General features: G+C 42.9%; 1 protein-coding gene across 1 annotated transcript in view; it reads right to left on the minus strand.

The window, feature by feature from the left end:
* The window catches only part of SORCS3 (sortilin related VPS10 domain containing receptor 3), a 415,691-nt gene that overhangs the window by 55,672 nt on the left and 336,130 nt on the right, over nucleotides 1-23,889 (minus strand). The window contains exons 15-16 of the mRNA XM_035133724.3: nucleotides 3,739-3,856; nucleotides 2,742-2,875 (exon numbers count right to left, since the gene is read on the minus strand). Coding sequence (XP_034989615.3) covers nucleotides 2,742-2,875; nucleotides 3,739-3,856 — 252 coding nt within the window. The remainder of the gene's footprint in view (nucleotides 1-2,741; nucleotides 2,876-3,738; nucleotides 3,857-23,889) is intronic.

Below are 23,889 nucleotides of genomic sequence, written 5' to 3' on the forward strand. Positions count from 1 at the left end.
GTGTATCTATATATCTATATATATCAGCATAGTGACTCAGTACTGTAATTAAAAATGTTTGGGAGGAGCAATTCGTTGCCTGAAAGAAAGAACTGCATTAATTTTAAATAATATTAAAGACAACATTGCTCCATGGCCTCAAGGCCTCAGACTCGTTCATTAATTTCTGGTAAATGTATATTAAAAACACACAAGCTGCCCACCTTCCCATTGCTTGAAATTCCCCCAGGGTTTGCATGCTAGAAAAATAGCCAAGTCCAACTGCTGCTCTGTTTTGCTGGTGTGTGTGTGTGTGTATGTGTGTTTGTGTGTGTGATCTTGACAAGGGTAAATAAAAAACTAATGGAAGGAAACTTCAAGCAAGAATGCAAATAATACTACATGGTTTGGGGTTTTTTCTACAAAGAGGGGAAAAGATCTAGATTATTTTCTGTTATTATATGATTACATGTACATTTTCCTGTTGATATTTTTGGCTGTGGCATTCTGTGACATTTTGGGCAGCCTAACAAAGTCAGCCCTAATATGGATTATGGATTTGTTTTTCTTATGGCCCAACATGGCTACCATGGGCGTACCCAGCACGGGGCAGGGGATGGCAGCTGCCCCCCCTAGAAGCAGGGCCGTGCAGCCGAGGGCGAGAGCGGCGCTGCCGGCGGGGCTGGTGGGCAGAGGTTCCCGCCCACCGTGCTGCGCCCTCCCTCCAGCTCCCCGTCGCGCCCTCCGGCAAGGCCAAGCGCGGTGGGGAACCAGAGAGCGCGGCGGGAACCTGGAGGGCGTGGCGGGCGGGAAGTTGGCCAGCATCGCTTGCGGACTACCCTGCTCCCAGGGGCGTGGGGACCCTTCCTCCTCTCCCTTTCCTCTTCCCCTCATTGGTGCTCGCACAAGGCCTCCTCTCCCCCACACGCAGCCCTTCCCCAGCAGCGCCGGAGAAGGAGGGAAGCGGCCAGCAGCTCGGCTAAACTAACCGAGGGGAGGGAGCGGCAGTGAAAGGGAGGGAGAAAGGGAAGTAAGCCCTCCGCCTCGCCGCACTCTGCTGTGGCAGCGACTGTAGCTGCAGGGCGAGGAGTGCGTGCCCAGGAGTTCTCCTTTTGCGCAGCGAACCTCTTTCCGGGTTCCCGGGAGCTGAGCAAGGCAGAAGAAGGACTCCAGCGAGTGGCCAATGGGAAGGCAGCTGCACGCGGCACACCCCTTCCTTCTCCTCTCCTGACCTGCGCTCGGCAGCGACGAAGGGGCGGGGAGTGGGGAGCCCGGCGTGCGGACACACGCGCGCAATGCGGCTGTACAGGTGTCAAGAGCTGTCGGCGCGGCGCGATTCGGCCACCCGAGGGTTCACCTAGGTTTGCCCAGCAGGGAGGAGGCGTTTAGGCAGGCTTCTGCACCTGCGGTGCCCTTTGGCAACCCACAGTGGCTTTGAAGGCCAGGCAGCTCGGTGCAATGGCTCTGCTTGGGATTAATCGGCGGAGAGAGAGCAAAGTGCTAAAGTGGGGTCATATTGTGACTTCAGGCATGCAAGAGCTGGAGCCTGTTGTTGAGAAGAGGCTCCGAATCGCAGCCCTCTCTGCAGCTTGCAAGATAAGCTTTGACAGAGATAAAGGACCGTATTAAAATGAATTGTCTTGTAGCTGCATCAGGTTAAGAAACATGAAACTTACTGAAACATATAAGGTGAACAGTAGCAAAACTGGAACAACTCATAGCAGATACTACAGGTGGTGCTCCTATGGTTTGGTCATCTGGGATGGCCTTGTGACCCACCTGGGTCTTCCAACCCACTGGTTGAAGTCCTATGCTTTAAGGCGGGAACTGAGTCGGTAACATCTCTGAACACAGTGATGCAGTATTGTGAGTAGAGATAGTACCTGTCCATTTCATTTCTCTCCATTTCCTGATTTTTCCAATCTGAAATTTGGTTGTTTCTGCAGCAATTTGCAAATTTTTCCTTAAAAAAACCCCCTCAAAAAAACCTCAGCCTTTCAATGCACATTTCTTCTAAAGCTTCTTGTGTGACATTACATTTTTGCAAGTAATTTCTGCATTTTGTATGTTATTTTCACCAATATATTAATTATGATGCACATGTTTCCCTATTACTTGCATTCTCCTTCGTTTTGGAGGATCACTGCAAAATTTGGATACATGTGGCCCCCCCTCCCATGCCTTGGCCCCGCCCCTTGCCCCCCCTAGTTTTGATCCTGGGTACGCCCCTGATGGCTACCATTACAAATTTAGTTCTTTAACAGCAGAGGAAGAGGAGGTTCTTATACCATTTGAAGAAGGGACTCAATTCTGTGAGAAAACATTCCCTCTAGATCCTAAATACCTAATTTGGCTACTATTGACTTTTATCGGGGGGTTTTTCCCCCAGCAAGCCAGTAACTGGTTCTTGTTTGTTTCTGCATTTTTGTTTTTGGTGTTGTTGTTTTTTAGGGCAAGGCATGTGGAATTCTGAAATATATTAATTTCAAAATTCTAAAGACTGTCTTCCTTTGCATTAGCAGCTTGGAAATAAGTGCTCAGTTCAAGAGAGGACCCAATACAGTCAAAGCTTGATTGCACCAGAACGGCCAAATTCCAAGTGTAAGCCCTTTTAAAATAAATTCCTCCCCTATCCCTAGGCCTATTATGCTATTATGATGAACAAAGACTAATGTTGCATTGTTTTGCATCACCTTTGGAACATAACACACAAGCAACAGTAAGAGTTGCAAGAAAACACTGTAAAAGACAACATAGCTTACCATTCGAAGTCCCATTCAGCACATATGCAAGGTTCTGAGACAACTGTTCTTGAATAATCTCTAGTCAGTGCACACCAGGCCCCTGCTTTACGTTTCTTATAGATCTTCCTCTCTCCCATAACACAAGGTTCACCCTTTGGAGCAAAACAATGGAGAGTTAAGATAGAGACAATGAGCTCTACATATCTCCCTGGTGTGGTTAATTTGTAGAGTTCCCAATCTTTCTTGAAAGCCTAGGGAATGAGTCACCGTATTGCATTTGGTCCTTTATTTCTACAATCTCCAAGTTCTGAAAGCAAATGAAATCTAGAATACTGTCTAAATTGTCTATTTGCAGCCTGCTAACTTAATAGCAATTTCTAAAATTATACAGGAAAAATAAAACTACAAATCATAATAAGAGGAGGTGTATCTTCTCTGCATATTCACAGATGCACACTTCCCTCCAGGCATTCTGCACAACCTTGGTTAATCCCTGGTAACAGATTTGGTGGTCTGGTATGGAATTCTGAAACAGCTTCTCACTTCCTTATTTTAACAGCAATCCTTCACTCAGATTAATTCTTATCCTTCTGCCATAATTACAGTCAAGTTTCTCATATACCACACCATTTAATCAAGTCATAACAGTCACACTGTGGTTCATCATAATTAGTGTTTGTCATTTGTACAAGGGGAGAATTGTTCAATTCCTACTTCTTTCTGATTTGTGTGTCCACGGCACCTTCTCCAAGCTTTCATGCAGCTGCTATTGACTCACTGTCACTCCTGCCTCTGCTTTCCAGAACAGTATCATGACTTGAAAACTCTCCCTTTGGCATCTAGCTGCTGGTTGGTTTCCCCCCTAACTTTTTGGGTCAAATTCTTCCTATTCAGTCCTCCCTACTATCCATCTTTCAGATGCACTGAATCAAGACTTGGATTCCTTTTGTGCCAGTGTTTGAGTATTTCTTTTGAAAGATGCACAAGGAAAGCTCTGTCGATATAGTAGTAGTACCTGGTTGTGCAGATGCCACGTCTGAAAGTCATCCTTGTTGCACCTCCGGCTGAAGAAAGATTTGTAATCTACTTTTACTAGCTGCCATTCAGAGCGGAGATTAATATGGCCAAAGATCCTGTAGGTTGATAGTGGGGAAAAGCAGAGAGAGAGAGAGAGAGAGAGAGAGAGAGAGAGAGAGAGAGAGAAGTGGGGTGGGAGGAACCATTAGAAAATATTCCTTCTATACAACATTCCTATGAACCATCTAAAAAGTGGAAACAAGAATTAGAATTCCAGAGGGAAACATCCTGGTTCTTATCATCTCTCCACTAGAAAAAAGAGATGAGTGAGACTTTCCCAGTGGAGGTGAGACCATTGTTATTCAATCCAATCCCAAGCATGATTATATTAATCCAAGGCTATTACATATGATTGCCCTCTCTAGAAAAGGAGACGAGATGAAGGTAACTCAAACACAGAGCCTTCCTTGGTGATTGAAGATTTGGCTAAGGCGGCCACCAGGAATTGTGATGTTGTTGAGTTCCATCTGAGACTCTCGTGTCAGCTCTTATTTTCTTTTTTTCCTTTCTAAAAAAACTTACTTTAAAATCACCAGCTACATAGTATATTTGGTATATTTCCAAGAGACAGTTCGATCATATGCAATTCCCTGTCTTATAACTTGGCCCAATTAATCTCACACAGCTTCCCATCATTTTAACAGGGCAGAAATGGGCAATCCACTCAGTGTGGCTTTTGATAGCACTGGCCTCTTCTGCACCTCCCACTGGTGATTTTGTAGAGTTCTGATAGACTACAGTCACCACCATGAAGGCATGAGAATTCATGTAAGCAGTCAAGATGCATATGTCAGCTCAGAGGATCAACCATAGAGTGTGACTGCTAGAGCAGCATCAACATCCTTTGGCAGGATGCTTTAGATGTTGTGAAATTTGGCCTCAGAGCTCGTGAGTGTGATTTCCTCCTGCTCTCATTCTGCTCTGAGCCATGCACAGTATGGCAGAAGCATCCAACAGAGAGGAAAGCTGAAGGGGTGGGGGGTGATATTGCTGCTGCGCTGAATTGAAGAGAGGAAGGGGAGATAAAAACAAATCAGCAATGCATTGAGTGAAAAAGGGTTCTGAGCAAAGAACGTGGCACAGGAGTGCTTAGATGGATGGAGTAGAGGCACTGGGCAGATAAAGGCAAGCCTGAGAGAGAATGGAGAGAGCATGAGAAAAAGTAGCAGACACAGATAAATATGGGTTAGGGGAAGTATGGGAAAAGAGGACTTTGCCGGTGTGTCTACATAAGGTGTTCTTCACATTTGAGTATTTATTTATTTATGACATTTATATACCGTTTGCTGATAAGCATTTCTAAGCAGTACACATAAAAGCACAGAGCCTAAATTAATAAAAATCTATTCTAAAATCAAACACCTACGGTAATTAAAAAGGATTTTCCATGCTCCTGAAGTTCATCAAGGAGTTTGCTACAGTATCCCTCATAGTTTGAGATAATGCAGTGAAGAAGCTGCTTCAATTTAAAAACAAACAAACAAGGCATCCGTAGCAGCGGGAGATGTGGAACAATGCATGTGAGCAGGTATGAAACATGTGCAAAAGCCTTCAAGATAAAGTTGGTTCACTAACATTTCTTTCTTGACCCCTGAAACGCCGGCTTTGGCTGTAAAGTTGAACCTCACAAAATGTGCAGCATTAAGTGAACAGAGTGAGTAAGAATTGGTATACAAAGGTAAAGGTAAAGGGACCCCTGACCATTAGATCCAGTCGTGACCGATTCTGGGGTTGCGGCGCTCATCTCATGTTATTGGCCGAGGGATCCGGTGTACAGCTTCCAGGTCATGTGGCCAGCATGACAAAGCCGCTTCTGGTGAACCAGAGCAGCACACGGAAATGCCGTTTACCTTCCCGTCGGAGCAGTACCTATTTATCTACTTGCACTTTGACGTGCTTTCGAACTGCTAGGTTGCAGGAGCTGGAACCAAGCAACAGGAGCTCACCCCGTCATGGGGATTCAAAACACCGACCTTCTGATCGGCTAGCCCTAGGCTCTGTGGTTTAACCCACAGTGCCACCCGCGTCCCAGGTGCAATCCTATGCTTATCTTTTCAGAACTTACTTCCCAGTAAATATGCATAGGATTACTACCAAAAGCACTTGCTTGGCATTGTGGCTTTCAAAGTCTGACCTGAATAAAACTCAAGTCTTTGAAATAATGGGACAGCAAAGCTACAACAAAAATATTTTAATTAAATAACCCCAGGCGTCAAGGTAAAAGGCCTTGTTCATTGGTATAGCTGTGGGGGGTTTGTTTTCGATCTGGTAACTGATTGTTAGTCATCATGTCAGTAGTTATATTCTCGCCACAGAAGAGTCAGCTAGAGCCACCATTTCAAAGGGGTGGGTTGCAAGATCTGATGAGGACACAGACATCAGTCACCATTTCGAGAAACACAAAGCCTGGCAATCTCTCCCAGGGGTTGAGGAGTTGGAGGAACAACTCAATCTGTTATAACTAACCAGTGGAAACAAACCTATTCTCCTGGACCCTGAGAATCTCAGGTGAGAAGGAATCAGGAAGCCATTATATTTCTCTGCTGGTTGAGAAAATAAAGCAGATTATTGTAATTGTCCTTTTTTCCTGGGTGGAGAGCCATAGGACCACCTGCCAGTTTTCTTTATGATATTAGAAGGAAAAAGGGAAAGGGAACAGTTTCATAAAAAGATTTGATTGAAACACAGCTGATTGTAGAAAGAGGGCAAATGGGGGTCAGAGCATCCCAAGGTCAGCTCCCCTGTGATTGGTCACCTGTGTCCCAGGTGTCCTTCTCCCTTCCCCTTAAAGGTAAAGGTAAAGGGGCCCCTGACCATTAGGTCCAGTCGTGTCCGACTCTGGGGTTGCGGCAATCATCTCGCTCTATAGGCCGAGGGAGCCAGCGTACAGCTTCCAGGTCATGTGGCCAGCATGACAAAGCTGCTTCTGGCGAACCAGAGCAGCACATGGAAACGCTGTTTACCTTCCCGCTGTAGTGATTCCTATTTATCTACTTGCACTTTGACGTGCTTTTGAACTGCTAGGTTGGCAGGAGCTGGGACCAAGCAACGGGAGCTCACCCCGTCACAGGGATTTGAACCGCCAACCTTCTGATCAGCAAGCCCTAGGCTCAGTGGTTTAACCCACAGCGCCACAGCAACGGGAGCTCACCCCGTCACAGGGATTCAAACCGCTGACCTTCTGATCAGCAAGCCCTAGGCTCAGTGGTTTAACCCACAGCGCTGCCTGGGAATTCCAATTGAGTCTACTTCAGCTAAGAGGTAGGGGTGGAGCAAATTCACCCATGCCATTGATTGAAACACAGCTGATTGCAGCATGGTTATGACAGGACCACCACACTCAGTACGTTGTACAATTACATAATTACTAGCTGCATATGTGTAGTAAATCTATGATGGGGCTGAAGCTACTCTGCCCTCTGCTATACCCACTCATTCAAGCTGACAAAATGAGAAAATGGTGTGCTGACGGAACTTTTCTCTTTTCTCCTAGTTATCCGCTTAAAGTTATATAACATACTACCATACAGCCTCGCTGAAAACTTTGTTCACACTTGATTTAGCATCTTATGCTTTGTACATGTTTCCATTTAGTGGTCACACACACAGCTGGTGCACATCAATACAGTCCCACTGGTTTCTTTGATAGCTTTATGCCAGATGTGAAAGCAATCTGGTATATCACATTTACTAACTTATCAGCTATCCAGGAGTGCGTGAGCCTAACATTTCCTGGGCCATAGCATATTAAACACAAGCTTACAGAAAAGCCATACATCCCACTATCGGCATTAAGCACTGGTGATAATCCAGCACTGAGAGACACTGCTTTCATTTTTCCACTATCAAATTCATCAAGTAAACCCCAGCAGCCCTCACACGTATTTTGGGGAAATTTAAAAGGAGAGGGATTGATAATCCTGCAGAGATGAACTATAGAAAAAAGTTCAAGTGAAAGCAAATGCATTAGCATTCTAAACATGACGAAGTACTAGCTACTCTTTAATTAAATGATTTCAATGAAGATGTGTGTATTTAATTACTATAATTTAGACAGGAACAATAATATACTAAATGTAATTAAAGCAGCAGGAATTGCAAAAGAATATTTCCCCCCTAGTTGCAGAAAAAGTTCTAGGTCAACTTCCTATAATAAGGGCCCATCATTTATTTATTAATTTTTCAATCTCGATTTGGGATTACACAATTTTTAAATAAATGTTTCAAGTTGAGAATTTAGCTATATTTCAGGATTTGCACTGAGATGCACAAAATTTGGGGGGTTTCTTGAAGTGTCAAGAGAAAATAAAAATTCATGGCCTGCTCCCCAAGTCCTATTTGATCAAGAAACTGGAAGCCTTTACTCAGTATTAGCAGCAGGAATGATATACCTATTTCCTATTCCACTGTTGAAATGGAAAGATAAGCATGGATCGGACACTTCACTTTCACCACCATCTTCCTGCTGTAATGACCACCAATGCTAGGAGGGCAGGAGAGGAGAGGCCCAAGGGCAGGCTGAATGATGGTATTTCACTTTAGGTTTAATGCTGCTCAACTTCATTTGAATGGGGAAATATAGCTGATCATTTCAACCTAGGATTTGCTGGTGTCCATCAAAATATTCTATGAACACATGTATACCAAATATATTGTTATAAATTGTTAACTTGGATATGTGAACCCCTCTATGGCTCACCATGAACATTAACTGAGCTTTTCAAGTTCCAAGTCTAAACTCAAATATTTTTAAAGCATTCAGTGTGAGCACTTCAAAAGCCCAATTAATTGCTTGCCATCACTTCCTCTTCCCTGCCATCATCAACTCCAAGCCTCGCTCCTCAAAAATCCTTGGCTGGGGAAGGAGAGACTCTAAAAGATTGAAGTGAGCTTCCTTTTAGACAAGAGCTCTTCAAGGTCTGCAGTTCCTGCATGCAGCATAAGGTGGAATGTGCTCTTTAGACACTTCCAGGTAGCTTGTAATAGGAATAGCTACTGCTACAAAGCTATTCCTTGCTTTCCTGGGCTGCTGTGAGCAATATCTGGCACAGTGGGGGAAATGCCCACCACTACAGCTACTGGGATGCTGATACTGCCACTGCTGTTTGTTATGGCTTTATTGGGTGTCATTGATGCCATGCAGAGCTCCAGGCTCACACAAAGTGTGTTGAAACAAAATTTAAAAAATCCTTCCAGTAGCACCTTAGAGACCAACTAAGTTTGTCATTGGTATGAGCTTTCGTGTGCATGCACACTTCTTCAGATACAAAGTGTGTGTGTGTGTGTGTGTGTGTGTGTGTGTGTGTGTGTCTTTAATGTGGTTGTACTGTAGGGTTGTCATATTTCAAACAGTGAAAATCTGGACGGAAAAGTTGTTGAGCTTCTTTAAAGTTTTTCCCAAAGTTGTTGAACTTCTTGGGCAAAATCACTTTTAAAAAGTCGGTTTTGAGCTATTTTTAAGGGGGAAATGGAACTGCCAACATGGGCTGCCATACATCCCGATTTTCGCCCAGACACTGCTGTGCCAACTGCCGTATTCTGGATATGACCAGGAAACTTCAGACGTACTGGCTAGTACACATACATGAGCTGGAAGCACCATTACCGCAAACTACCCAGCAATTAAGTAAATGGTGGGGTAGCCCAATGTTACTGGAGGTGAGGTTGAATCTGGAACAGAATTTGATCACTTTGCATGACCTAATTCTTCTAAATTAATTCCGGAGCTAGTTCTGGTATTAGTAAAAATACAACAGCTGCAATATATTGCATTGTCCTATGATTTCATTGAAATCTTATGTTTGCTTCAAAGTTACCTGTATGCCACTCAGTCATATCCTTCCCCAGTTTTATTGACTTGGGAAATAGTTCCTATGTTGAGTTGATCAAAATCAGAATCAGGGATTTTTAAAATAATAAAAAACCATTTACTTGTTACTTACTGAGACAGTGTGTATAGGGTGGAATTCAACGCTGTGCTTTTACAAATATTCTTTTTGTGCAAACATATCAGTTTGCCCAACAAAACATCTTTCTCCCCCTATGTGCTGTTCTGGGGGTTCTACCAACCCCCTATGCCAATTATTGTGTTGGGGGGGGGTATAGGGGACGGAGAAAGGAGAAAGAACTATTGCAAAACTGCAATCCTTTGTGCAGAGCTTCCACTAACAGGCTTTGTTAGGTGAATCCTGCCCATAGTCAGTTAGGCCAGGAACTGTAGTGCCAACTTTACAAGGACTGTGTTCTGTCAGTGATGGAAGAACACAGCCAAGTTTTCAAATCAGTAGTCTGGAAAGTCAATAGGAAAAGTCACTACTTGATTTCTCAGCTGAGCAGAACTGGATTGGAAACTATTGAGAAACAATAAATATGGAAGCCAGATGGCATTTGGACAAAGTCACCTTCCAGAATGTGTTCTTTCTTTCTTTCAAATATTCCCCACTTTGGATGGTAAAATAATATTTTACAGCCCAACGAGCTGCTAGTCTTTACGTTCCTCAAATAAATGGTTAAGCCCCAAGAGCATCCCAAATAAATTGCAATAATGTCTCAGTCACCTCAGTAGAATGTGTAAACTTTCAGCCTTCTATAAAAAACGAGTCAAGGATGGATGCCATTAATTTGTGAGCTTTCCCCCCAAAGAAAACCATAAACTTGGAGAAACACTGCAAATCATCTCCCGATTTATGAGGAAGTCATTTTAAAAAGGTCAGTGGCAACAATGCCATAATTAAATCTTTCATTAATTTTTAAAATACAGTAACTTACAAATGTAATATAAATTTGACCAGAGGACTTTGTTGGGAATTATTTAGCGTGTTGTGTTATCTTCTGCTGTAATCTAACATTAATAGAGATGTGCCCTTTCTTTCCTTTTATTTAAATTTCTCTGCTGAGAAGGCTTCGTTTTAAAGGAAATAAAGAATAAAGGTTAATTAATCACAGATCAACCAAGGTGCAGGCAACCAAGAGCTATTTGTGATGGGTTATATAGGATGTTTTCTTGAGGGGACAACTTCATGTCAAAATGTCAGTTTTAAACAATGAGTTTGGTTTTCTTCCCCAAAACATTTTAAGCAAAATGCATGGAGCATTTCGAAGCGGTTTTCTTCATTGCAGAGTAGAAAGACTCAAAGTTTATGTATTTGTTTGTTAAGAATGCACCCCGATAAGTAATAAAATATTCATTTCTAATTATAATTTCTGCTAGCCTTACATTAATCTTTGCATAGGTCAGGCAGGTGTGCCTTGCCATTAGGCTGGGCAAAGCTGCTTTACCTCAGACGGCAGATTTTGGACTCGTATTAAATGGCAGCAAATTGTCATTTAGTTTATTATTACATGATGGTTCCGGTTTCCGCCGGCAGGAATGGCGGACCTGTTTTCCATCCCTCTGACCTTCGTAAGGAATTTGGCGGTTGCTAGGGGAGTAAATGGCAACCCCCTACCCTCTCCGGGGGTTACGGAGAGGGGCCGCTGGCCCGCGATGCCCCCAGACCCACTCCGACTGTTTATGGAGTGGGGGGAGCTTGGGCTGAAAAGCACTTACGAGGGCCAGGACTCCCGGACGCTAATCTGCATGGCGGGGATTTCCATGGTTAAAGAAGATAATTAGGCTTAAAACTATGGACATACTTCAGAAGGAGGGGAAGAAGCGCTGTTTACTGCTGAGAAATTTATGCTGCTGAGGGAGAGGAGTCAAAGGCTGTATATCATCTGGAAGAAGGATTGATGGGGACGGAGCGATAAGGGAATTGAGTTTTTTTTTTTTCTTCATACTTCGTACCTTCCCAGACGCGATGTCCTGGCTTGTTTGGAGTGAAAGAGAAGCAAAAGACTGTGTGAGTTGAACTTTATAAACTGTTGTTACTGAGCATATTTTTTAAAGATGTGGAGTTGCCGATGAGAAAAGCCCCCCCCCCTAGTCGGACAGAAGGAGTCCTGGACGCGTTCGGAGGATTTATGAGCTGTGACGCACTTTGAATTGGAGCAGCGAGCTGAAGCTAAGTTCAGCTATAGGGCAAGGAGATCCATTAATTTACCAAGAGTTTATGGTTTGATGTTTGGGTCTTCTGCCTGGAAAAGCTGTAAATTCTATAAAGATCGTTAATCTTCATGGCTATGAGAGAAAACGAAAGTGATTTGAGTTTTTTAAGATGGCGCTGCTTCGTGTTGAGAGTCGACGCAACAGGGAGCTCCAGACCAAGAAGATTTATGGGGAGGCTGGACTGATTAACCCACACAGGAGAAAGAACATCTGTGAAACCTTGTTTGATATTTATCTCAGCAGCTGGGAAACAATCGGTTGAAAGTGGAAAACATCTATGTGACTGTAAGGGGAAGATCTGGATTATTATGAACTTGGAGGACGATTTGAACTTTAGAAAAAAGACGGCAGTGGACGGTTGCGAGGAATCCCCAATTTCTTGAAGCATGGGAACCCAAATAAAAAATTCTCTAGACGATTTGGCATAACATTCGGTTTGATTGATATATATATATGTGTATAATTTGAAATAATGAATGTGATATAATTGGTTCTAATTGGAAAATTAATAAAAATATATTTTTTTTAAAAAAATAGTTTATTATTACATGATGAGCAGCGTTTTAATTTTCTGCCACGGGCACCAAAATCTCAGCTACTTTTGAGGTCAAATTAAAAAAGACACTATAGGTGGCTAACTTTTAGAGAAATGGTTTATCTTCTACAGACAGACCAAAATATTTTGCCTTCGGGAGGAAATGTAAAATAAGAGTTGGTTTTGCTTATTTGGGGAAGCTGGAACAAAACTATATTGCTTCCTCAGACTCATTCTAATGACTGGAACCTCCTTCTTCAAACTTCAACACAGAATCCATAAATGTGACCAAATGCTACCTGCTATTTTGTTCTATTCCCTGCCCCCGCCCCCCAAGAAGCTGCCAGTGAAATTGGAAGTGTTAGCACAATGGAATCAGAGTAGTGTGGGACAGTGGCAAGCTCACTGTAATCTATGCATGAGTGAATGACACACATCCATTCATCCCCTCTCTCTCTCTCTCTGGGTAGGTTCAGTCTTCATTGGGCTGTCCTTTGGGTCCCACACTTAAAGGTCTCCCCCAAGGTTGGAGCTCCTCCAAGCCTGCTGGTATCTTCTTCTTGTGCAAGGATGGTGCTGATTTGGCTAAATAAGGACTAACCCTTGGAGAGCTGAGATCAGTATATGATAGACTTGTTGGTGCTTGATAAGAATGCTTTGATAAACATGTATATACCATTATATACTATATTATATATCAACATTTATATACAGTGGTACTACACACAAGTAGGAGTCCGGTAGAGACAGATGCCTGACTGGCATGATCTCTCCCTCCTGGTCAGTCAAAGCTTTCTCCAGCCAGAACATCACAGCGACTGATACCAAGAGGCATCAACACACTTCAGGATCAGCAGAATATAGGCAGTCAGCGTTCAGACCCAGTAGCGCAGCTTTTTGGCTAAACTAAGTTTATTTACATATACACACTCAGAGCATCGTAACTCAGCTGCTGCCTCTTCAGCATCAGACAACAAAGAGAAAGAACAAAAGGACAAATGTCCTAGATCATGGAAACACAGTATTAAAACATTCTGGCTCTGTCACTTCCCACAATGTGGAACGAAATCATGTGATGAAAACAATCCCACAACTGCAACACGGGGAAAAAATCCTAACATCAAACACCACGGGTTACAAACACTCCGCGTTACAAATTCTGCTAACCTGGAAGTTGTACCTCAGGTTAAGAACTTTGCCCCAGGATAATTATAACAATAATCAGTGGTTTCCCCAGCCACTCTGGGGAGCTTCCAACAGAGATTAAAATACATTTAAAATAAAAAAAATCCTTCAGTAGCACCTTAAAGACCAACTAAGTTTTTATTTTGGTATGAGCTTTCGTGTGCATGCACACTTCTTCAGATACAGTGAAATGGAAGTTTCCAGGCACTTATGTAGAGAAGGGGTGGGGAGGGGTAGGGATGGGGAGGGGGGATCACTCAGAAGGGTGGTGGAAATGGGTGATTGACTGACTGATAGCTGTTGATGACCGGAAACGACTGCAAATGGTTTTGCATGAAAAAGCAAGGGTGGAGATGGCTGAAGATCACTTATCATGTATAATGAGATAAGAACCCGATATCTCTGTTCAAACCAGGTCCCTCCATGGTTTTGAGCTTGGTGATAAGTTGCAATTCAGCAACTTCTCTTTCCAGTCTATTTCTGAAATTCTTTTGTAGTAAGACAGCTACTTTGAGATCTTGTATAGAATGTCCTGGGAGATTGAAGTGTTCTCCTACTGGTTTTTCTGTCTTCTGGTTCCTGATGTCAGATTTATGTCCATTTATCCTCCAGATCAGCGGCACAGCCATGGGCACCCGCATGGCCCCACAGTATGCCAACATCTTCATGGCAGATTTAGAACAACGTTTCCTTAACTCCTACCCACTCAAACCTCTCCTGTACCTGCGATACATTGACGATATTTTTATTATCTGGACACATGGAGAACAGACCCTGGAAACCTTCCACCAGACATTCAATGACTTTCACCCCACCATCAACCTAACAATGAACCAATCTATGCAAGAAATACATTTTTTGGACACTACTATAAAAATACAGGATGGACATATAGACACCACCTTATACAGAAAACCAACTGACCGACAAACATATCTACATGCTTCTAGCTACCATCCCAAACATACCAAACAATCCATCGTATACAGCCAGGCCTTACGTTACAACCGCATCTGTTCCAACTCTACAGACAGAGAATCTCACCTAAGAGATCTACAGCAAACCTTTTTAGAACTAAAATATCCACCTGATGAAGTTAAACAACAGATCAACAGAGCCAGACAGATACCTAGAGAGAACCTGCTGCAAGACAGACCCAAAAAAGAAAATAACAGAACACCACTAGTCATCACATACAGCTCCCAAGTTAAAACAGTACAACGCATCATCAGAGATCTACAGCCTCTCCTGGACAATGACAGCTCCCTTTCTCAAGCTCTGGGAGGAAGACCTTTCATTGCCTACAGACAGCCACCCAATCTTAAACAACTCCTCACCCACAATAATACAACCACCAGACTTAACATGGACACTGGTACCAGAGCCTGCAATAAACCCAGATGCCAACTTTGCTGCCACATACACCCAGACAATACCATTACTGGCCCCAACAACATCCAACATACCATCTCAGGACTATTTAATTGCTCATCCTCTAACATTGTGTATGCCATCAAATGCCAACAGTGCCCTTCAGCTCTCTATATTGGACAAACAGGCCAAACCCTACGCCAAAGGATAAATGGACATAAATCTGACATCAGGAACCAGAAGACAGAAAAACCAGTAGGAGAACACTTCAATCTCCCAGGACATTCTATACAAGATCTCAAAGTAGCTGTCTTACTACAAAAGAATTTCAGAAATAGACTGGAAAGAGAAGTTGCTGAATTGCAACTTATCACCAAGCTCAAAACCATGGAGGGACCTGGTTTGAACAGAGATATCGGGTTCTTATCTCATTATACATGATAAGCGATCTTCAGCCATCTCCACCCTTGCTTTTTCATGCAAAACCATTTGCAGTCGTTTCCGGTCATCAACAGCTATCAGTCAGTCAATCACCCATTTCCACCACCCTTCTGAGTGATCCCCCCTCCCCATCCCTACCCCTCCCCACCCCTTCTCTACATAAGTGCCTGGAAACTTCCATTTCACTGTATCTGAAGAAGTGTGCATGCACACGAAAGCTCATACCAAAATAAAAACTTAGTTGGTCTTTAAGGTGCTACTGAAGGAATTTTTTTATTTTACTTCGATCCAGACCAACACGGCTACCTACCTGTAACCTAAAATACATTTAAATGAGAACAGAAATCACACACCGGTGGCACAGCGGCAGCGGGAGGCCCCATTAGCAAACACGTGCCTCAGGTTAAGAATGGTTTCAGGTTAAGAACGGACCTCCAGAACGGATTAAGTTCTTAACCCAAGGTACCACTGTACTTTTCTGCAGAAATACAGCCTCCCAAAATAGTTCCTAACATTAAAAAAATTATAGCATCAATGAAAATTTATGTGATAAATCAGAAGTTCGCAAGAAAATAGATTGCTTAAATGCTAGCTTGGTCATTCAATGCTTGGTGATAAAATACCAGAAGGTAATGAGGATGGGGGTGGATCATTGGATTTAATGTAGTTATTGAAGAGCTTTTTTCTAATTTCCATCAGGTCTGATTCACAATCAGGTACACTTGGTGAAAATCAGGCTATATTTGGTAGCTACTGTACATTAAAACAACAACAAAAGAAAAAACTATTTCCTTTCAGACATTCATTTTCTCCTGGAACAGATGTTCACCCAATAACAACACAAGGCTGCAATCCTGAAAGATCAGAGAAGTTTCAGCACCAGCTATTACAATGTCACCAATTTATTGTCACAAAAGCCACCTTTTCAGTCTTCTCTGAATCAAGTGCTTGTAGGAGGAGTTGATTTACATCTGGCGTCAGTATATTGCTATGGAACTTCAAACCTCTTATCAAACTTTTGCGTCTGATCACTTGTTAGCACTGTTATATTGAATTTAATATTTTCTACTGTTTTTCTGAATTGACTACTCAATTTAATAACCATCCTCAAGATGGAATCCTTTGGCACGTTTAGGGTAGTCTCAGGGAACCAATGAATGGTTGTATCTCAACAACCTCTGTGATCTTTCTGTCTGAAATAAGAGAACCATTTTGCAGTGGTCCCATAAGTGCCTCCCAGGTGTCATAATCAGTCATGAACTTCTCAAGTTCAGTGTTATCAAAGAAAGGCCTAACAATGTAATTTATGGTGCCATTTCCCACATTAATAACCAGGTGAAGATGAAGGAATTCTAGGCAATCTCAGGAAGTGGTAGAAATCTTACAGTCCAACAGCCTCTTTCACAAGGTGAAGAGCTGAACAGTTAGGTGGAATCTGCAATCCAGCATAGAATTTTTGAACAGGGACCCAAGTAACAGCAGATTTAAGACTTTCTGATAACTTGTCTCTGACTGTGGCCTTGATAACCAACAAACAAGGGCCAGCAGGCACAACATGTTCCCCCCTTCTTTTCCACCTCCCGTGGGCTCATGAAACAAAACCTAATTATATTGACTTCCTACTGAACCCACAAGAAAGAAGGGCATTTTCGTTGGCCAGGTTCAACGCAAATCCATCGAACCTCCTGTGGGGAAGATTCTCGGGCAGGGCGAAGGACGAGAGGTTCTGTCTGTGTCATGACCCTCAGGTGGAAAGCCTTCTACATATGGTTTTTCACTGTAATCTTTACGCCGACCTTCGTCAACAATTCCTGGACCGGCTCGGCATCCCCAGAAGGAGACCAGAGCGGGAAATCTTACAATTTCTTTTGCTGGGGAAGGACCAGGCCCTCACCAAGATGGTGGCTCAATATCTTAATTTACTATTTTCTCGTCGCTGTACTCTGCAGTCGTCTGAATTATTAGAAGCCCCATTGTCGTGAGAGCGGATAGCGGATTATTCCCTTCTCTCTTTTAACACAGCGTTTGCCACAGTGACAGTTTTAATCTCTTATTATTTTGTCTGTGAGCTTGTTTGATGCCAATAAAGGTTTTACTTACTAACAAACAAGGGATCCAGAAAGGCATGGGTCTAGCTCACAGGTGTCCACCCTCTGCCATGCACTTTTACGTTGGCAGGCAAGCCCCACTGAAAACCAGTCTGAACAAGCAGTGAAAGACTCATCCCCTACTGCAGGCATAGGCAACCTTGGCTCTCCAGATGTTTTGGAACTACAACTCCCATGATCCCTGACCACTGGCCCTGTTAGCTAGGGATCATGGGAGTTGTAGTTCCAAAACACCTGGAGAGCCAAGGTTGCCTATGCTTGCCCTAATGAACTCTGACACTATATTTGAAATTGTGTCCTCCAAGTTGAACTGAGTTTGTGTAGTTCAGTCCACAAAGAGAGTAGCAGACTAATCACAGCAGGCAATAAATGGCTCAATCTCAAAGTAGAGGCAGTCCAAGTTTACCAGGTCATTTACCACCTGGAATACAATTTAGAGAAGCAACACAACAAAGGAAAAGTATCTTTTGTACTGCCACGGCATTATCTTCCCCCCCCCTTTTTTAAAAAAATGTTCTGTGATGCAATCTGTCCATTTTGTAGCAAGTCAAGCTCAAGCGCCATCTGTGTTCGTTATCTCCCTTCCAACTTGAGCCGCTTCACGTCCCCTCTAAATCAACGGCGGTGACAAAGCTGTGGGAGATGATGCCCAGGAGCAACTGTGTGAATAGACAGTTGGCCTGTATTCTGCAAGCCCCACAAGACCATCAGCAGAGACATTATTGCACTCTGGGAGGGAAAATCTGTAAGACTCTGAGCAGATAAATTATAATGTGAACTATGGAAGAATACTACCAGAGGTAAGCAGAAAGGACACATAATCCAATACTAAAATGCTGAAGTAGTTCTCATTTCTTGTGTCCTGTGTAGGCACCCATTTGTCTCAAAAGAAAATGGAGCATGCTTCCATGGGTGAAGTCAAACTGCTGTGGTTTTAGCACTGAAGTAACCACCTCAGGGCAGTATGTATGGAGGTCCTGGCTACCCAGACAACAAGACCCCCCCCCCCCTTGGCCTCGCTGATGTGGTCCAAAGGAAAGCAGAGCAATACATTTGGCACCAGCTTGGCTGCAGGAGTTGCTGGAAGGAGGCGTACAAGGTGCCATCCAACTGTCTTAGGGACTCCACTCCAGATGTATGTAGGGTTTACTCCTTAGCTTTTTCTTCTCCAGAAGATATCCTGCAAGGCAGCAGAGTTTTCATTCTCCTAGATGGGTTACCTTTTCAGGTTGACAAGCCCCCTCTGCCCCTATGTTATCCCATACATAGTAGGAATTTTGCAGGGGGCTGGGAAAAGATAACTTGGACCACTAAGGGCTAATTCACATCTGCCTGCAGATCACTTGCTCAAGTTCAGTGGATAAACCAAAATTAAAACATTTTATCTTACAACACTGCCTTATACATGCTTATACAAAATATACATAATTTAAAATTTATTAAAGAGGACCTTAAGTTGGCTGTTAAGACATTAAAAGCAGTACTAATATGGTTGGTTTACCTGGATCTCCATTAGGACCAGGTGGGCCTCCATCCCCATTATCTCTTTTTTCTCCTTTTGAACAGTAGATGTTACTATCTGCTATTATACCACTATTAAGTATTTACACAACCAGGTAGCACAGGCAGTCACAAACTGTATTAAATTATAATCCAAGGTCTGGAAAAGAGGTCTACCTGGAAGACTGACAAAATGAAATGCTGATGTTCAGAGCTTAGCTAATGCTCAATCTTTAGGGAATTAACACTTGGCACTTGCCTCTTGAAATGAAAGTATTGCTGATGGATATCTAACCCCCTTGAATTTCACAGGATGCATTTCTGGGATGCTTCTAAACCTTTATCATCAAAAACTTGAATGTAACCAGAGAGGACAAGATGTCCTGTTAAAAACACCCCCCCCCAAACATCAGATTTCCCCTTCACAAATCCCCTCACCAGTCCCCCTCCCAGCCCATGTCCCTCCCCTATGTCCTAAAATTCAGCTCTGGAACACAACCCTCTAAAACAGAAGAAATGGAAATCCTGTGATGGATACAACCCATTAGAGCCATTCCCCCCCCCCCCACTGTAGTAAATGGGAAGACATACAAAGCTTCAGGGAGGGAAAGACTTCACTTGGGATCTGAAGCATCCCCCTCTGGGGCTCTTAAGTAGCTTCCAAACAAAATATTTTTAGGTTTCTAGGTTACCTAGCATAAGCAGCCAACTAAAGCAGAGTCAGTCCTGCTTAAAAGCCATTTAAACCCAGAAAGGGGGAGTACTGAGCTACATGTGCAGCTACCAATGCACAATGCTTCATATACCACTACACAGGCTTATCCACACTTCCTCTTGTCCCACCGCTTTTCCCCAGGGGAAACCACTCTTTAGCACTCAACTGAAGCAAATGGCAATTGGGGTTTTCTGTCACCAAAGAGTGGGCTTTCCCCTGGAAAGAAGTGGTGCAAAGGAAAAACTACTCAGACTCATGCCTAGGTCAACTGGAAGTGTGGATGAGTCCGCACTTACACGAGTGACTTGGGTTCTTTTCTGTTTGTCCCTGTGCTCTGCTAGTTCAGTAGTCACCCGCTATTTGCTTTGATGTACTCCATGCCATACTTGCAAGGTTGATTCCAGGTCAGGTTCAATGCAAAGCAGCTGTATACATTAGGAAGAGGCACCACTGTTGTAAGCAGCAAATAAACATGCATGCGCGCACAGCTTTAGCTACCGGTAGTAGGCTTGCCTTTATCGTTGGAGGGTGAAAACTGGGACATGAATAAAACATGAATTACAGCTCTGAAGCCAGCCTAATGGGCTGTGTAACCTCCTGATTGTTTTTTATTAGGGTTTAGATAGAATTAGCGTTCACGGAGGTCACTGGTTAAAGAGAAATTGGATGGCAGGAAAGTAAGTCAAAGAACCAGGACCTAATTGAAGCAGACACGGATTGGGAATGAGAGAGAGTAGAAGGGGAGCCAGAGTTAAATTATCTAATCATTGGCAAGATAATGCACATGGAGAAGAGGGTGGAAATAAAGGAGACATAAAAGATGAAAGATGACAGCTTAAAGGAAGATCTTCTAACCAAACACTCCATAATTCTTTCACTAAACAATAAATAGAGTCTTGGAAGAACTACTTAGAAGCCTTTCAATCATTTGATTTAATTTGTACAGTGGTCTCGAGATTGTTATCTTGAGGGTAGAGGGTACAACTTAGTGACTATATACTCCAGCAAAGTAAATAAGGCTAAAAACTATGGGGGAAGTGATGCATGGAGAGATACATAAAAATATTCATAGAAGTAAACTAGACATAAAACAATAATGAATGTATTCTGGACAAGTTGTGAGCTGGTATTAAAGACAACCTAGTCTTTAATGGATTCTTGCCAGTCAACAAACTAACCTCTATGGTATCATGTAAAAACCCACCACCAACACACACAAAACAATAACAATTAGAATCTTTGAGCAAAAAGGACCTGGACTCCATCTGCCCATACTGAGGCAGAATTCTTCCTATGAACACAGCAGCCACAAGAAGCCACTCCATTGCCATGCATCAGACTAAGGATGATTTAAGGTTGCTCAGGCAAGCATGTTTTACTAAAGCAGAAGTCACATGGTGGAGAAGGGGGAAGAGATATAGTGGCTTGGTACACGTGATATGCGAAGCCGAACCACAGCTGGTTTGGGGAAAATGACTACTGCAGATACTCCTTAAGCATGTAAAAGCTGTACACATCAAATGGAAACATGTACATATGTGATAAATTTATCACCAAATTATTACTGGATGACTTGATAATTGATCATTTGATCTGGGCAGGGCTTGATGAGGGAGGAATTTTAAAGAAGGAAGTGGAGTGGCTAGGCCAGACTAGGTCTGCCTGAAAAGGTGGGGTGGCCTTCTACCTCATCCCACTCCACTTAGATCATTAGAACTGTCTGAATGACAAAGGGGCTCTGGTTAAAAGAGTAACATGGGAAGAAATTCATTGGGAGTCACGATGCACATCATGTATGTCAGAATATATGTCATCTGTATATATGGATATGCGTCATCTGTTGGCTAAGATTCTGTTGAGGGCTACAGTAATTAAGGAAAGGATCAACCTCACAGACCGTGGTTTTCACCATCACTGAAGGCCCATGATACAAGCATAAGGAGAGCTCTTCTGAATACACCAAAGGCATGACTCCTCCAGCATCCTGTTTCCCACGGTGGATAACTAGATGTCTCTGGGAAGCTCAAAAGCAGGACATAAAGGCAATAGCTGTCTCCCACCATTCTTTCCCAACAAGTCCTATTCAGAAGCATCTGGAGGACAGTGGGAGATGTTTCTAAAGCAATGTCTAAATTGCCCTTTGTAGTCTTTTTATTTACAGCATTAAAAAAAAACTTATCTAGCTAGTTTATTTCATAAAGCAAAACAAGGGAAAATTAACTGATGGTAAAATGGTAGACTCTAAGCAATGGGTATTGAGTTGCCTCAACAATTCCAGTTGGCAGTGGTGGGCTCCCTTTCCCCATCAGCAGACAGTGAGATAGGGATATGCCTCACCTCTGTGGCCACACAAATCCTCCCCTATTATATACTTCCACTGCTGCCCTAGTTTACAGCACAGTGGGAGGGAAGGATGTGGGAAACAGAAAGATGCATCAGTGCGAGAGACCACTCAGTTTCTCCACTTGTGCTATACCTGTGCTCAGGCATGGCAGAAATGCTTGAGCATGCTAGGAAATGGGAATTTTCATGTGTGTCTAGTATGGATATGGTATAAACTTTGGCCCTCCAGATGTTTTGGACTACAATTTCCATCATCCCTGACCACTGGTCCTCTTAGCTAGGGATCATGGGAGTTGTAGGCCAAAACATCTGGAGGGCCACAGTTTGGGGATGCCTGGTATAAACTGTTGTCAATTTCATTATGATGTCTATCTGCTAAAGAAAAGTCTTTCTCCCATTCTGTTGCTCTCATGTTTTGCATTACAAACCACAATCTGACCCATGGTTTTTTCACCAGTGACAAGTCTTTATGAAATTAATGCCAATAACCTTCTGGGGCTCTTCAGAAGAACATGAGTATCCACCTGCCTGAATCTTAATTATCTCTACTCAAGTCCCAATGAATTCAATGGGGCTTAGCCCCTGGTAAGTCTTTGCACACAGTGAATAACTGTTGTCTAATTAATGTATATGGCACACACTTCATTACAGCTCAGTCCAAAATCCCACTGAATGGATGAGGCTTAATGGCTGCCATTTTGGTTGGTGAAGACTGGGATTGAATATTGCAAAGACCATTAGGGGAAATAACATTAGCACCCCAAACTGTTCTCACTATCTTTCAGACATCCCAGGAAAAAAACATAAACAAGTTACAGGTGAATGTGCCAGCAGCAATAGAGGATTGCTCTACCAAGTGTGAACCATTGATAGTCAGAATTACACCCAACAGTATGTCATGGACGCCAGCACAAAATGGCTACCATGGACAATTAAAGAGAGACCATTACACTGTAATGGTGGGTAATGTCACAAAAAGCCAGCGACAGACAAACAGACAGACAGACAGACAGACACACACAGAGAGAGAGAGAGAGAGAGAGAGAGAGAGAGAGAGAGAGAGAGAGAGAGAGAGAGAGGGAGATGCATTGTTCTCTTCTTTCAGTGGAGTGCCTACAAATGCACTGAGAAAAATTTCCCACCTAGCTGTGATGGAGACTTCTCAAAATAAGTGAAGGAAATGAGATGGACAAGAGAGACCCAGATGCTAAATGCTAATTTATCTTAATGGCTACAAAGAAGATCTTAATTCCATCTTTGTCTAGGTGCTGAAACCGTTTAGAAAATGGCCATTCAACTGCTTAACAATGGAAGAGGCACTTTCCTTAAAGGGTTGGCATGAGTGTGAAAACACAGCAAATGACATGCCAAGGAGTGATCTCCAAGCTACCAAATACGCCAAGTGCAATTAGCGGCATAATCTGCTGAACATATAATTACAAGGGTGTTCTATTCAGGCCGGATTTACAGATTAGACAGTTGGTTGCACCTGCAAAAAAAAGGAAAGAAAGATGGGAAGAGACATTAATGGAATATCAAAATATAAGTTTGCTGAACGACAAATCAAGGCTTAAGAATGGGGGGGGGGGGCTTCTTCCAAAATGTGTCTCAAATGTTCCAAACAGCTTTGTGTGACATTTGCTTCAAAAGGATTCCTGGTTACATGAAAAATAGCTCTGAACGAGAAGAGAGAAGGAACTGAGCATTAATTTTTAATGGCATTTCCCCCAAGCATATCATTCCTTCTTTGTTTTTTTAACTTACTCTTCTGGGTTTTTTGTGTTTTTCTTTGCTTACTCTTGTTCATAAAAGGCTGACAAACTCTCAGCCTTGACAAGGGACAT

This window comes from Zootoca vivipara, chromosome 5, assembly GCF_965207765.1.
Source record: "Zootoca vivipara chromosome 5, rZooViv2.hap1.1, whole genome shotgun sequence".
Taxonomy (NCBI): Eukaryota; Metazoa; Chordata; class Lepidosauria; order Squamata; family Lacertidae; genus Zootoca; species Zootoca vivipara.